The following is a 17,116-nucleotide window of genomic DNA, read 5'->3' on the forward strand; positions in this document are numbered from 1 at the left end:
TCACCAAGCAGAGTTTTTCATTGTTTGCTACCTTTTGCAACGCTATTACTGTCAAAGCAAATGCTGTGTCTGTATTTGTTTGCCATTAATATAGCAAGTTTTGCACAAGTGATATGCTAACTTTTTATGGTGAAAAATTAACCATTTGCTCAAGTAACTGTCTAGTTCATTATTGTCAAGCCATGAACATAAATGGTTTATGAATATCCACCATTTACCTGAGATTCTCACTGGTGTTATAGACACTTTATCTGACTATTCCAGCTGTTAACCAATGAATAATTATTCGCATTGCTCAAACGCAACTAGTTATATTTAATCTGGGAGTTGTCTTGTCTATGTGATATGTTACTTAGCTGCAGGCCCTTCACAGGGAAGCAAAGCACTTTTTATAACCCTTTAGCTTCAAGTTTTGAAAGTATTTCATTACTTCTGGTAATGCTGTTTGTTAGATGTTTAGCTGTAATATTTAATAGTTTTTGTAACTCAATTGCACTTATAACAGTAAAGTGCAATATGTTGTATGTATATGATGAATCCTTTGCGTGTCATGTGATGGTGGTGTACACCACATGTACTCAGCTATAGGGCTTTCTGATACTTAACAGACTTTGCTATTTTCTAACCATTTTTATGACTTGTATATTGAAACGATGAAAACTCTTCCCTTGTATGTGCCAGGAATTGACCGATCAGGTTGACGTTGCCCATCGCAAGTGTCAAAGAGAGAAACAAACCAGGCAGGAAGTTGAAGAATCGCTGAGGGAACGAATAACAGAACTGGAGCAAAGGCTTGCAGAGGTGAGCGAAGAAGCTGACACGCTGAGGACAGAGAGTCTGACTGTGTCTGACAATGAACCTGAGAACAAGCGCATCCTTACAGAGCAGGAACAGGTGAGTCGTGTCACTGATGAGGAATCCATGACATAGTGAGTGAGCACACAGACCTATGAAGCCAGGAGGTTGTGTCAAATACCTCGATATCGATAACTAAATACATTGAGAAATTTCTTTTGAATGATCAATAATATTTGCGGTTAATTTGTGTTTGCAGCAAAATAAAAAAATGAAACAATAGCACTATAAATATGATCGTTAGCTTGAGGCTAATTAGTATGCTTAAGTGTTTTGTGAAAGATTTTCTCTACAACAAGTAGTCATCCATCTGGAACCAACATAAAAATTATGGTATAACAATTTGTAATGAGTGTTCGATAACTCAATTGCGCTTTATTTTTTACCTTTGTGTGTGATCTTGGCAATGATGATATTCTCACCCCTACTAAAACATTGTGTTGCAACACTGCACTAGGAGGGATAACTCCTAAGCTAACATTTAGCTAACTAGTTTTCTTGGCTTTGCCCTTTGGCTAAAACTATTACGGGGTTATAGACAATAGCCATTCTGCAAGCTAATGTGGAGAAGCTGGAAAACCTGGTTGTTGGTATGCGAGAAGGGTTTGACGAGAAGGAACAAAGACGTGATCAGCGTGGTCGCCAGGAGACTAGGTACCTCATCATTTTTGTCATTCTATATAGAATAGGTTTTAAACATCCAAAAATACCAAGTTTGACTATGGGAACAGCATGCCATTTGACATATAGACACGACTTTATGCATGGTTATACTGTTATAATATCATTGTGTCTGTGAATTAGAGATGGGCCGATTTCAATGATATTATTTGTTTGCGGTCGATTTTTTGTTTTTGTTTACAGAATATATAAATATAATGCATCTTATTTATTTGTTAGCACTTTAGAAACAAAATATAATTCATTTTAGTTTCACAATGCTAGTAAATAAAAGTATTATCTTGTAACCATAAACTGATTGTAACGATTCTTATCACTGCAGGCTGAAATAGGAAATATAACCCGTTGTCTACATTCTCACTGAAATGTTAAACTGTTGCTCAGGTATCAATAAAAATAACTCATCAGGTCAGAAATCTTCAAATACTTATATGAATGATAGAAAAATGCAGCTTATTATATTTGTTATTAGTCTAATACTATTACTACGGTCATAAGTAGATTTGTAGAAAGTACTTTCTGTTTCTAAGTTTCAACATTATTTAAGAAAAGTTACAATTGAGTTACCTTGATTGGTTGATGCAATCAAGGTAACTAAACATCCATATTAGTGTCTATACTGACATCTGATACCAGGATTGGGGCATCTCCTATATAAATAACATATATACCATCTCATAAGGTAACTAGTTTTTAAAACTGCTTTTAAGGAGGTGGGCAGAGATAGTTGGTGAACTGAAACAGGAGAACATGTATCTGGAGAGGAAGATAGAGCATCTAAATGCCCAGCTGCAAGCCAAAGCAGACTTTGAAAATACCCATAAGGAGCGCCTAAAATCTGTTAGAGGCGAGTTGAAGGAGGTAGGCAGTCTCTGACCTTCATCTCAACCCTTTTTGTATTTCAAACTAGGGAGATGCATAAAAGTCAATACAATGGACCTCACTATACGATATTAATTCATTTCGGTGTTAGCATCGTAAGGTGACAATGTCGTATAAAGGGGTATAGAAGCCAATAGGAATTATTTAATACAAACACCCCTTGGTGAAAAACATCAAAATTTTATATATGTACTGTACATATTAAAAGCTTGCAACAAAATAGTATGTTAACCTTAGTAACTGTAGTTACCTACAGTAACTTTAGTATATTTACTAGTTATGATATGCAGTAAAATGAAACATTACAATGTACTATGTGCAGCATGTACCATAGGGAGTTCTTACTTTCTAGGCAGACGTATAACATAAACATTGAATTTAACTTAAATGAATTTAATTTACTAAACACATACTTGAAGCTAAGTTTTAGTATGTATTTTAGTAAACTTCAACTTTTCTGTCTAATATGTTATCTCCTATCTATTAATAGTTTCATTTTCACTATAAAATTTAATGAATAACGCTGAACTGAGAAAGAGAGCGAGCATTGTATTTCTTTCAGGTATCGCGAGAGGGATTTCGGTGAATAGCATATCGATATCATCCTTCTTCCGGCATCTTCAGCACACCGACTGCCAATTTGAATTTCCAGATAGTCTTTTGTTGTCGTATAGTGGGGACGAAAAAACATCGTGTTCCATGTCTTACTGGAAAAATCGTATAACCGAGACACCGTAACCCAGGGGCGCACTATAGTTACATTATTATGAAATAGTCAACTTCGTGTCGACGATGTTAAACCATTTAGGTTTGGTAGTTAATAGTGAACTGATAACTCCACAGCCAAACCAAAGGTGTATTTATAGGCAGCATTTCAGGATACTTGGAAACACTATGTCAGTGGTTGGTTGGCATTCGGAGATGAGCTTTTCACTGCTGAACCAGCAGCTCTACACATTGAAAATTCCTTAAGTTATTATTAGCAGCCAGATGAATGTGATTACTGACCACTACTGAATGTGATTACTGACCACTACTGAATGTGATTACTGACCACTACTGAATGTGATTACTGACCACTACTGAATGTGATTACTGACCACTACTGAATGTGATTACTGACCACTACTGAATGTGATTACTGACCACTACTGAATGTGATTACTGACCACTACTGAATGTGATTACTGACCACTACTGAATGTGATTACTGACCACTACTGAATGTGATTACTGACCACTACTGAATGTGATTACTGACCACTACTGAATGTGATTACTGACCACTACTGAATGTGATTACTGACCACTACTGAATGTGATTACTGACCACTACTGAATGTGATTACTGACCACTACTGAATGTGATTACTGACCACCACTGAATGTGATTACTGACCACTACTGAATGTTTGGCTATAATTTTAGGCCAATGGTCTGGGTGTTATGTGAATATAAGAATATATTAGCCATTCCAATTGGTCAAGACTAATTTTTTTTATTCGATTTTAGCTATTTTCTCATGTTTGTTCATTTACTCTAGAAGATCTTTCGGCCTTTTTGTAACTGCACTGTAAATGCACGCAAGACGGCAAGTCGCTGTGGTGTCTGTCCTCACTGCTGCTAACAGCAGTAATTATTTATAGATATTCTGTTTTTTGTTTCACTTTTAGGCTCATTGAAGTGTGCCCCATATGGTTTACTGACTTTACTCTCTGCTTTTTAAACTCTGTATATATGCTTTCAATAATATTTACTTTCAAGTTAAGTAATAACATATTACTCATCGGTATAACCAATAAAATAAATTGATAGTTTTCTGTATAGTTTTTATCAATCTTTGTTGCTGTATGGCAAAATCTAGTGATTTGCTATTGCCTAATCTGAGTGTTCCCTGTGAAATCTGCCAGAAGTATTGGGTAGATTGTACAAAGTTGGTCGGTCCCTCTCTCACCATTTGCATAAACTTCAATATAAACTAGTTGTAGTTAGGGCGCAGCTGACTAGATGTTTTCATACGGTAGATTAACCAATCGTCACGATAGATGGTTAAACAGTTGCACGCCAACATTGGTTTTGCAAAGCTAGAGCTGGTCGGGGTGAATGAAACTTTGCTCACACACACATCGGCGAAAACGTTCAAACACTCCCTCGTGGATCACTGTTTTCGCCGTCTTGTCTCTATTGTCTGGCCTCCTCAACTTCCTCTAAATACAAACAATTTGTACGGCAATTATGAATGTTTGAAACACTTTCGTCTCATTTTTCTTGTTAATCTTGGCGTATTTGAGTGGTTCACTGGCCTACTGTACCTTGTTGAAATGTTAACTAAAGCCAGGCTGAATTGTCAGCAATGTTATTATAGCTAATGTAAACTCCATTTGCCCATCATACATATGACTTGTTTTGATGATTTTATAGTGAGAATTTGAAATTGATACAATTTTATGAGATTATGTGCTTGTTTAGATCACCTTATGCTATTCACAAATCAATTGGTTTAGTATCGACATTTGTATGACATTCTCAGAGTAGCATATTTCCTAATAACCAATAATTGTTATTTTGTCTTTATATTGCCTTGTATTATTTTCTGCAGTTAGGAAGGATTTCTTGTTAACACAGGTTAAGGCTACGGCCGAGGCAGAGATAAAAATGCTGAACAAACGAGTTTTGGAAGCAGAGGTGAAGATGAGTGATGCCAAGTCTGAAGCCACAACAGCTGTGCAAACACAAAATGCATTGCAGCGAAGGTTTGAAAATCTACAAAACAAGTTGGAGCAGAATGCAGCTGATGAGGAACAGAGGCGTCTACATATGCAAGTGAGATTTGTACCGTCTTCTATCACATCTCATACATTTGCTGCCATCGCCAAAATGTCATCTATAAACATTACCATACCATATCTTCTTGCGATGTACATGATACATTTATTAACATTAGCATGGCTTTATCTGGTTCAATATGAATGACATGGTTTATGTGGCATCATTTTAGAATGAAAAGCAGAAACTCTGCGACCAAATAGAGATTTTAAAAGAAGAAACTGAGGTATGTTTTATGCTATATAAAGAGATAGTGCATTCAATAGTCTATCTGCTTCCCTCCAATGTGCGATAATAAGTGTGCATATTTTGAAATAAGCATCTTCAAACAGAATCTGCTTCATGTATGACTTCTACCTGTGATATCCTTCATTATTGTAGGTTTTCATTATTTTAGTTTAGCCACCATCCAAAGATGATTACTGGCATGGGTGACTCATAGACATTCCTGCTTGTTATATTGTTGACTTGTTAGATGTTTCTTAGTCTTTGGTTTTTTATTTTGTAATATGACCTTGTGTACCGATTATGAAAAGCAATGAGTGATGAGTATCGATTGAGGCATGTATTTGTCTTGAAGAGTTGACTCAGGAAAATGAGGGGTAACGTGACAAATAGCCCATTTGTTCATTGAAGTGTAAGTTGAACAAAAAAGTCATCACATAATTTGATACTAATAATTATTTCAAATACAGAGAAAGTTGCATTATAGATTTCTAGCGTGTGCCTGAGGAAGTGCGAATTGGAGCAAACCCTGGACTCGGCTGTCTACCTTTCCATGCCGCGTCATCCATGTTGCTCACAGTCGACAGCCTAGATGCCGGCTGCGTTAAGCCACGGCCTTTCGCGTGTCCTCGGCCTCTCCCTCTAAATCTTGGTCGAGCTCTTGATACTCGATCACTTTCATGCTCTTGGTCTTCTCGTCCCCTTTGAGTGCTCGGGCGCTTCCCTGTGTCGATATCCTTGCGTTTTCGGAGATAACCATCAATGCTCTCTAGTAGTACCTGCAGAATAGTGACTAAAATCTTTCAAACTCTTAGTACTTCCTAAGAGTTGTGGCTTAAAGCTTGACATGTTATTCATACACTTCTCTCGTTGCCACATATGTCATGTATTCTAACAAGTCTATCGTTTCTTTCACAAGTTCTGACTGGAGCTTCAGTTAATTTCCTATTGTTTCTACTCACCGTACTTTTCGGACTATTAGCTGCTACTTTTTTGACGTTTTTGAGCCATGCGGCTTATATGAGGGTGTGGCTATTCTGTGGCTTTTTCTTTCACTGCTAGGGCGCATTAATCGGAATCTCCTATTAGTGCGCCTCTAGCGGTGAAAGAAACAATGCCCACGGTACTGTTCCGTTAGGCACTAGGTTAAAAAGCGTCGGTTAATACCGTTTTAAACAGCAAAGTTGCTGCTGTAATAAAAAGCACCGTTCTGAGTTCTTCGGCCTATACAAATGTGCGGCCTATACAAATGTGCGGCCTACGTATTGTTCTATTATCATTTTTTGAAAAAATAAAGCAGAGGCGGCTTATAAGGGGTGCGGTTTATAGTCCGAAAAGTACGTTACATCGGAATTAGTGATCACAATGAACCCTAACATTTGCTAGTAATCATATATACATATCTTTGTTGTAGTACACATTCTCATTCATATGCTGTGCATGAAAGTCAATGGAAAGCCAGTAGACAATTTGTTTCGATGCTTTGAATGGGTTCGGTGTCTCTCACCGCCGATGCCTTTGTATTCTACCATTTCAGCCATGCAGAATTGCACTGTAGATCTTTCCAATATTCACGATGTATCCCTCAAAACAAAACGTTAAAGAAGGCTCGCTTTCGGGTCATGGTCACTTTTTAATTCCTGCATTGTCAACTAGTTGCACTGAAAATTAATTATTTTGTCATTCTTGTATGAGCAACTCATCTTTGATGTGTAAATGTTAATGTAAAGGCAAAAGATCAAACAGGAACCGTAGTCGGTAGCAATATTATGGATCATCAGTAGTGAGAGTTTCTACGATGTCAAAGTTTAAAATGACTCTCACAGCAAATACCTTTTCACAAAATCATTAAAGCGAAATGGCGTCAAATACATTCAGGTTTTACCAGTTCTATGATTTGGAGTGGAAGCAACTCCAAACCCATTTGAAGCATTGAAACACAGTGATTATAACATGTATAACAATTCCTAAGCATCCTTAATTTATAATCTTGAAAGCAATCATTGAACCAGTGAGTAGAAAACTATAAAATATTTCTCAATCTAATATTTAACAATCATTACACATGCTGTATGTTTACATGATACCCATGGTGTGCAAATTTGAGCCAATCTGCAAGTTAACTGCATCATGGAAACGGCATAAATCCGCAAGCTCATCTGTAATGGAATTCAGCAGAAACTGGCAAATCTTTAACAATTCATCATGCTTGCGAATGATGGAAACGGCACTTGCGATTGATGCGCATCAAAATATCCCTGGCTATTTCATTCTAAACATTCTCACGCTACATTCATTTTTATTTCGATTTTAGCAGTCTCAATGCTTAGCAGAAATTGTTCTTGGCAGAACAATTTCTGCTAAGCTAGTGTGACACGACTTTGTAGCTATTCATGGAGTCATTAATTAGGTTAATACTTGACCTATGGAGTCAAGTGCTAGCTTTAAAGACATTAATGCAGATGTTCATGAGGCTCCATTGCAAAGTAACTCAACTTGCGCACAGCCCCAAATTATGATGCGAGTCATGAAAACTTAGTGATTATTGGACTACACAAAGGTGCCATTACACAGCCAATCAGCTAGTGCTTGGCTAATACAACTACCTTAATTGTGTCGCTTACAAGCGTTTAGCTGATAAACCAGTTAATCTTGTCAATATACTCATTAGCGTTCAAGGCAGAATTATGGTTGCACTACTGTTCGAAACATTTTCTTAAATTATTGCTTGTACCTGTAGCTCTAGTAATATGCCAATAATGTTCTAGAGATTGTATCTATTATTTTCATTGCGCATGTGGCACACCTTGACGCCTCTCTGATTTCCCTCGGGTTCCTTTGTTTTACTTTGATGTCTCATGAGCTGTTCAGTCTGTTATCTTTATCGATATCTTTATAACTCCCTTTTTATTTTTTAGTGTGGAAGTTCTTCCATGTTTATGTACAAGGCTTGTAAGGTAGTTATGAAGTGGAATACTTTTTTATTCCGACTGTAAGCCATTTTTAAGCTTGGTAGCCAGACTTTGCATAGAAACACTGCTTCTTTCTGATTTCTTAAGTCTGGATCTTTGAACCAAACAACGGTTAACAGTTTGCCCTTCTGTTGGTAGCTAATAATTTGCCAACGCATTTTCTCCAGACAAACCGCATCTTTTGGGGAAAATATACTATGTATAACCAGCTTCATCTTTTCCACAACACTTCATTTCATGGCTTTGTGCCGGTTACCATTTTGGTGGGTATCACTTGAATATTCTGATAGCTGCCAAGACTCAGTTTCATGCGACATCACTTGATGTTTTTTGAGGCGACTGTTACTCATGTCCATCATACACCTTGAAGTTAATTTGTACCTATACTCGCTATATCAATGGAAGAAACATTTGTTGGTTGATGATATGAATTGCAATCAAGTGTTACTCTCATTAAAGTTGGTGTAGTTCTCTTAACATTGTTCTTGTCTCTTACTCTTCAGATTCTGAGACTCAAGAGACAGATCCTCTTTTTTGTTTCAGTGTTTTTACATGTTTGGCTTCTTCAGTCTTAAGCCAATCTTCTGTTTTTGAACACTGAACAACTACCAGAGATGCTATTTGCTTTTTTCCTTTACACTTGGTGGTTCTTGCCTATTTAAGGCCTGTTCATATATGAAAGGCAACCTTCGATCATCTTTAGGTCATTCTGATGGAGTCACTGTACTCTTGAACATTTACCCTTCCGTCTGGTCCTTTAAGCTAGCCTTCCTCCATTTTCTTCTTTGAACATTGTCTTTCTAATATAATCGCCTTGCCTAAGATGCAGCTTGCAACCACAATATTTTAAAACAAGTTCTCTGAGGTTTTCTGTAACTCTCTAAACGAAAAAGCACATTTCAACAGGGGTCATTGTTTGTTTACCACTTTGGAGGCCAAATCATTTGATTGTGTTTAGGCATTTTACCAGTTTTCTCATAGTAATATATAAGAGCTGATTGTGAGGCGATTCGTAGCCGTGATTATGATGATTTACTTGAACAAAGAAGCTCAATTTTGAGAAAACAGCTCATTTCCTAAGACATTGACCTCGTGTGTCGTCCTTGATCCACAGACGTGCTCTACAGTAATCTAGTGTTAAATTTTTCTTGTGTTCATACATTATATAACCTTGGCTTAAATAACCAAAATGGCCGCAAGTATGTTTCCTGGTTACTTTTTAAGGAAATCCAAGTCCCTACTCGAAGGTTCACTTGGTTCTGCAATCTGTCTGAGCTCTTAAGACAGTTTTTGTACAGATTTGTTTAGCCAGGCATTGTAACGTAACCCTGACTTTCCTACGCCTGTGCGTGATAGGTTCTAGCTTGGTAGTTAATTGCTCAACCGTTTTCATCAGACTTTCAAAGGGGTTGGTAACTTGCTAGTTGCCCTCTGCCTTTTCTTTCTCCTGTTTTCTAATTTCCTGATAACTGAGACCTTTCAAATCTTAACAAATACTCATCTATTTTAATTGCAGCCTTCTTGGTGCAAGTTCCTCTTTCAAGTAGGTTGCATTGTAGAAGTTGTTGCTTAGGTTGCTGCTCCAAGTTAGAACTGTTCAATCATTACTGTTAGCGAGGGCTTTTTACAGTTTTGCATATACATACAATCTTAATCAGTTTTTATATTTTGTTAGGATGCTTTTGAAAGAAGGTTTTTAAATCATCAGGGTGTGTCAAGATGTCACTTTGAATGTTGTTCAGAGAGGCACAAATAGATATCTTTCATGGTATCACCCTTTTCACAATATCTGATAGCTACTTGTATATTTGAAGTTTCATACAGTTTCTTCAACTTCATTGAAAAATAGTCTGAAGGTAAACTTCAGATCTCCTGCTCCTTTGTGTGTGACAACCACAAGACATTGAAGAAGTCACTGCACAGACTTGGATGGAACTTGCAGCTCTGCTATAATTTTCTTCAGTCTTGCTGCCGTATTAAAGTTCAAGGTTTTATTCTTGGCCTGCTGTTCTGGGCATCTTGCAGTTTCGATAAGCTAATGTCTGAATGAGTTCTCATTGTCTGTATGGCTGTGTGTCAAGGTTGGACCTGATGATATCTCACCTCTAGTATGCATGTATTTAATTTTTAAACTTGTCTTGGCTATTGAAGCTTTCAAGGTCTGGTCCAACCTTTCCTTGTTTTGTTTGAGATTCATAACACGCCCTTAGACTTACAAATGAATCAAGTAAAACAGCATAGTGTTTACAAAATACAATTTACATGTATAATACTACAAAATGAATGTCCAACCAACAGTTAGCAGGCAAGCAAGCATATTCTCTAGTCACTAAATGAATAGCTTGCCAAGATGTAGCTTCTAAACTAACTGAACTTGGTTAATATAAATCATTGCCATATCATAAAATGAAATATTTTTAACTGAACATTATTGAGTAAACTGCATTATATGATAGAGGATTTTTTCCATATTGCCATGTGTGCAATAAACTCAATTTGTACCACACACTTTTGCTGTCATTGCATACAGGCTATGCATTGTATGAAGTTGCCGATACCTTAGCAAGAAGCATAGTTCACTCATAAGCCACTTTCCATTAACAGATTGCATAATCTACAGAGCAGTTCTAAACAATATGTTACAAAAATGTAAGTCCAAAAAGTGTTACGTAAGCGAACTGATCGTCTCTGCAGTAGCTCCTTTTGGCTCGGTTTTGTTAGCCTTTGTTTTGGCACATACCTAGACTTTGTAGTATAATGTAAATTTAACAATGGCAACTTCAAAAAACTTTCTTTACAATCTATCAATTCAAGCTCTTGTCAAAACTAGAATGTTCAATTGCGAAGTTATCTTTTGTGAAAATTAGAGAGCGTTTTGGAGGTGATATCCAATTAAATTAATCTAATGACTGGCAGTATATTGTTTTGGTCAACGGCGCCAGGGAATAATAAGGATGTGTCCTTCTGGCTTACCTGCAGGTTGTCATGATCATGTCTCCTTCGTGAGCCGATAATCTCACAAAATAATGCAACAATTATAAAGAGCATGCATCCCAGAACCACAGCAAATATTTGCCAAGCATCCGCTTGCTTTTGAATGGATGTAGAGCAGTCAAAACCTGCAAATCCTTTTTTGCAGTTGCATATAAACTGGGTTGCATTTTCCTGCTTGCACCATCCCTAGAATTATAATAACGTAAGATTATTTCAAATTAGTGCAAGTCCAGTTGAATCCCACAAATATGGATTTAATTGCAGAAAACACACATGAGTTCAATTGCGTGCTATGGTTGCTTTTCTGTAACCATGTGATACAAATTTGCATCACATGGTTTTGAATTACATGTACTTTCTCACCTCAAATGTCTCAAGATTGCAGCTGTAGCATGCCGCATCATTCTTACATGGTTTTTCATCATCATTCTTGTTGCGTTCAAGTCTCTGACAATTTGGTACTGCCTCAGTGCAGTGTATTCCTTGCCAGTAGGTGTCGCAAATGCATCGGTAGCCATTCAGCTCATCAAGACAAACTGCCTCTTTGGCACACGGATTGCTACTGCATTCATTTAGCTCATACTCACAAAATTTACCCATTGCTCCTTTGCATCTGCATCTGTAACCTGGTGAAAATGGTCATAATATCTCTCATTTTTCTCTCTATACTACAGCTCTATGTAGCATCTATGCTCTGTTTAATTCCATGTGTGAATGTCAGCTATAAAACATTTTAATTCTGTGTCTTGCTTTCTGCTAAAGTATCAACTCAACTTGCTTTATTGATAAAATCAAGGCATGCGCCGAGGCAACTTTTCAGTGATTCCTTTTTTAACAGAAGTTTATACCTTCTGGTAAAGTTGCATCTGGAATGCAGTCACCGCCATTTCTGCAAGAGTTTTCCACACAAGCCTGGGAATCTTCCAAAGCATGTAGGTTTACGCTGCAAGTTGTTCCACTCCAAGGCGTAACACAGTCGCATTCACAGTTTCCATTAACCTGGTAGCCTATTCCTCCATTTTCACATCTCAAGTTGCCTCCTGTACATCTGGAGCATAAGACAGTGCTGCTCTATTGCTTGCGAGGTCTATGAATATAGTATTTATTTATAGTATTTATTCAGTAGAACAATAGTATTTTATGGCTATATACATTACATAGGTATCAATTATTTTTCCAAAATCACTGGGCTGATATAAAAATTCAGCAAAAATACAGAAAGACACCAAACAGTATTCACTATGATTAAATGAGACAAAACTTGAGATATATAATATTACTACAATATTGATCTATACGGTACTCTTCAAGTACTTATTTAGTTAAGATATAGAATATACGTATATACATGTATACTATATTACTATGTACTTTATATGTATGCGATACAGCTATCTACGCCTTTATCAAAAAATGTGCCAGTTATGTTTTTTGGAATAAATTTGAGTTGCATGCCTCTATTCCAGTTACAATGTACCTTGCAGTTTAAGGACTAAAAGTCTAATAATATTCAGACGCTTCTATAAGGTGCGTCGGCCGATTGAATAACTTGGTTGCGCTGTCAGGAGGCTCTATGAACTCTTATTTGGTAATTATTGTTCGCTGAAGATACATAGTAGATGTTAGCATCCATAGTAGATATAGGAACTGATAGATGAGTTGACTCTTGCCACCGTGTAACTGAGCCACCCAACTTAATATACTCCATAATACAGTCATACTTCAACTTACGAGCTTAATGCGTTCGGAGACTGAGCTCGTATGTCAATTTACTCGCATGTTGGTGCAATTTATTTATATATAGAACAATTAAATATATATTTATTGGTTTCCATACTCTGTAAAATGCAAATAAAACACTCAAAACAAGATATTGTAACAGAAAGAACATGTTGGTTATTGTCCTAACTTAGCATTTGCTTTCAAAAAGCAACAAATAAAAAATAATGCAAGGAAATGTGTTAAATTAAAATGTAAAATTAAATACATACAATAGCAGCTAACGCTAGCATTTGCCAGAGAGAGATATATAAGTTATCCTTCATTACAACATTTGACTGATAAATTTGGATTTTATCAATGTCTTAAAAGACAAACTTAGAAGCAAATCTAAAAGCAAACTTTCATTTTTAACTTGACGTAATTAAAATTTCTTCGGCGTTCATAGCTTGAAGTTTCTCGCTAGTTAGCTAATTTTTCCTTTGTTTCGCTTTCACGATTAGCCGGCCGTTTTAAGATGAACCTATCTAAGGACGTTTGCCTTTGTCGCCCTTTCAACATGTCGCGATTAGGACGAACACAGGTGTCGTCACAGGTGTCGTCACGTCGTTTAATGCGCGACCACTATCCAACTTGTCCGAATGTCAATTTTTATAGTTTTGATAGATAGCAACGGCCTTTTCAAATAGCTTCGTTTCAGTTACGCTGTCACCGGCCAATTGTTTATCTTATATCCAATGCCTGAGCGGTCTCTCCATCAGCGGTGGTGAAGATCGCCGCGCCGTTCAGAAACTACGGTTAGTACTTTTGCGAGCTAAATGCCCTGAATATAATCCTTCTGTTTGATAATTGTGGATGTATTTCTGTCCTATTGTTGAGCTAGCTCAATCATGCATACACATTTCGCATATTTTTCAATAATTTTCCGTTTAATATCAATTAATATCATTTGCTTTTTCTTTGCATTATTTTTCATTTTACTGGCAAACTTTCGGTCTATGCACAGTACTTTTAATTCACATAATTCTGCACTGAAAAGCGTGCACAAAAACACGGTACAAAAGTATAACCTGCGCAGTTGAAAAATACAGATTGATGCTGTTGTCATAAAACACCTCCGGCATACTTGGCAACTGACTCACGTGCTCGTATCTCAAATATGGCTCGTATGTTAGTGCTAAAACTTGCTTAAAAGCTGGCTCGTATCTCAAGTTTCTCGTACGTTGGAGCACTCGTAAGTTGAAGTATTACTGTACATTTATCACACAATTTTTCTACTACTATTAAAACGTTGTAATATTGCTTATGTGTGATATTTATAAGTATTTTTCTTAGTTGCTTGCCACGAAATGATAAAACTCAATGCGTTGCTGTGGAAGTTAGCATCTGTATAGTTTCATGGGTTAATCGCTTTAAAGGTGAGGCTAAATGAGTTTGATTAACTTCATTCTCTTGAGAGTTTTGCCCAATGCTTGATTTTTTATGCTTCAACATTATTTCAAGCAACTAGCAAGTTTAGTAATTTCAAGTAACAAATGCTCATTTACGATTAAATTAAATAAGACGCATCTTTTAGCATGCTCTGCCAACTGCATGTATGCATTTGTACTGCTGACTCATCAATTGTTTTCATAAGTGTGTATGGCTGTTTTTATATTTATTACCCTGTTTTAAACTATCATTCTACGTTTTTACACATGTTTCTTTAACGAGTTGTTAAAAACTGGGTGGACATAAGTCTTGCCCAATTGTTAGAATATTTCTTTTATCATAAATTAGCTGGCATTTATGATTACAGATAAAATAGTTCCGAATATCTAGCAATATGCAGTAAATAAAGTTTCAATGTAACTTAATAAATGGCCTCAATCAGCTATCTAATTGACAATTCTATAGAAATATCACCTTTAAAAGATGATGCAATGTTAGGCTCCTGTCCAGAGTCGAAAGAATGCATGAAGTCTAATACAGTAGTCACTTAAGAAAAATTTTAATTGTGGCAGTTCAAAAATGCCTCCTTCAACATAGCTCTAGGCAGAATTAATATTCTAATACAGGTCAATTTTTTATTACCAGGTGAATTTGCTGTTATATTCCTTCGCACGTCGAAGCCACTGCATGTTTCAGCAATATTCTTATGAGCATGCATGTTAACAAATATGTTATGTGTAAAAAATTTAAAAACTAAATTAATAAAGTAATCAGTAAAAAAGGTTTTATTCTTACATCACCTTGAGGTGCGTCAATCGAAGTGTAGGCTCGGCAAATGTAGATTCAGAAAAGTGTGTCATAGAAATACTAGATTTCACTTACTCTAACTTACACTAACTATACAATGTAGTTCAAATTACCTTAATATATAAATTTGTATTATTTTCACACTTAATTATTAACTTCATTAGATTTTTTACTTTCACTCACAAAACTTTAAGGTTTCATAAAATTTCGGACATTCTGTGTTGTAAACTACTTCATATGTCAATACAAATATTCTCTCAAATGTTATAGCGTGTCAAAAATCTTTTATCTAGAGGTCATCTTAAGTGGAGTTTGACTGCATATGTAATAGTTGTGAAAGCTGAATTTTCATTGCATCAAATCTTTGCTATGTCATTCGGATTTCAGTGCAGTGTTATTGGTATTCATTTTTGTAACAGTTCTTGGTAAATTGCATTTTAAGTTGGTCAATGACACAGTTTGCAGACGTAACATAACCGCACACAAGTGTGTTCTTTTCATTAATACATGTATGTTTGTGATGTATGTATGTGATCTTAGCAGGCACTACTTCTACTCACACATGTGCATTTGACCAGCATTACCTACATACATGCAGAGCATGAGCAACAAGGCTTAATAAACAGGCCATTTATGATTAACTGCCTCCGCAACAGGCAAACTTACCGAGCCGCCTTGCATGATTTAAATTGCCAGGTTGCATCAACTCCTGAGCATATCGCATAACTTCCTTTGTTGCTTGGCACTTGTGGATTGGTTCGATATCCTGGTTCACACCAATATTTCAACAAATCACCTTCATAGTATTTAATAGTTGAGCTGGCTGGGGATCCATCACACCCCTTATGGCATCGTGTCACATTGACAAGGTAGCTGGAATTCGGTTGCTGCTGCCTCTTTCTCATTGTTGCATAGTAGTATGAATATATACCTGAAAATTTTTAGCCAGTTGTCTTGCTTTATTTAGTACGAGATGAGAAAAACTATAGGCTTTTGGTGTGTCTATACTTCCGGTAATATTCAGGTTTTATACTGACACATAGGCCTACAGTAATGTTAATGATGATCCTCAGCAATGATGAAATATTACAGGAAGCTACTAGCTGTTCACCTTTCTAATATGTATTTACAAATAGCACATGCAAGGTCTGCGTTATCTTTGCTAGTCTCTGGACATCATTATTCGTGTCATGAGAATATTTGAGCTCGCTTACTATCTCTGGGTGTGACTGTTGGCTTATACATAGCCATAAACTTGAAGTTATTTTGCATGTGCCACATTCCATGATAAAGCTAATGGTGCGGTAATTATTCTATTGATGGGAAGACGAATCACTTGAAACTCCTATAATATTATTTTTAGCATTGACCAAACAATGGTTGTAAAAAATGTGGTTGGTGATTGTCACCTATAAACATTATCTTAATATAAATCCGAAAGTACATCACTCGATGTGTCCAGCTATAGCTAGTAAAATCTAGGACTGTAAGATTCTCTTTTTGCTGGATTTGATCTCAAAACCTCCCGTTGACCAGGCGATAACCTAACCAATTAAGCTACACGACTGCAATGGATACATTAGGCGATATGAGTCAATATGTTGGTTAAAATACGCATAGCACTTTTCGTTATGCAATGTCACTAAAGCTTGCTCTCACGGCTCTTATTAGTAAGTTTAGCAATACAGATAGTGGCTTGCTCAAATTAGCCATTGGCAATTTGC

General features: G+C 36.5%; 1 protein-coding gene across 2 annotated transcripts in view; it reads left to right on the forward strand.

The window, feature by feature from the left end:
* Positions 1-17,116, forward strand: part of LOC137389674 (citron rho-interacting kinase-like) — a 59,146-nt gene that overhangs the window by 9,137 nt on the left and 32,893 nt on the right. For both annotated transcript variants that reach the window (XM_068075749.1, XM_068075750.1), the window contains exons 7-11: positions 682-894; positions 1,394-1,509; positions 2,247-2,397; positions 5,044-5,241; positions 5,417-5,470. In XM_068075749.1, the coding sequence (XP_067931850.1) occupies positions 682-894; positions 1,394-1,509; positions 2,247-2,397; positions 5,044-5,241; positions 5,417-5,470 (732 nt within the window). The remainder of the gene's footprint in view (positions 1-681; positions 895-1,393; positions 1,510-2,246; positions 2,398-5,043; positions 5,242-5,416; positions 5,471-17,116) is intronic.

The sequence above is a fragment of the Watersipora subatra genome, chromosome 3 (genome assembly GCF_963576615.1).
Source record: "Watersipora subatra chromosome 3, tzWatSuba1.1, whole genome shotgun sequence".
In the NCBI taxonomy this organism is placed as follows: domain Eukaryota; kingdom Metazoa; phylum Bryozoa; class Gymnolaemata; order Cheilostomatida; family Watersiporidae; genus Watersipora; species Watersipora subatra.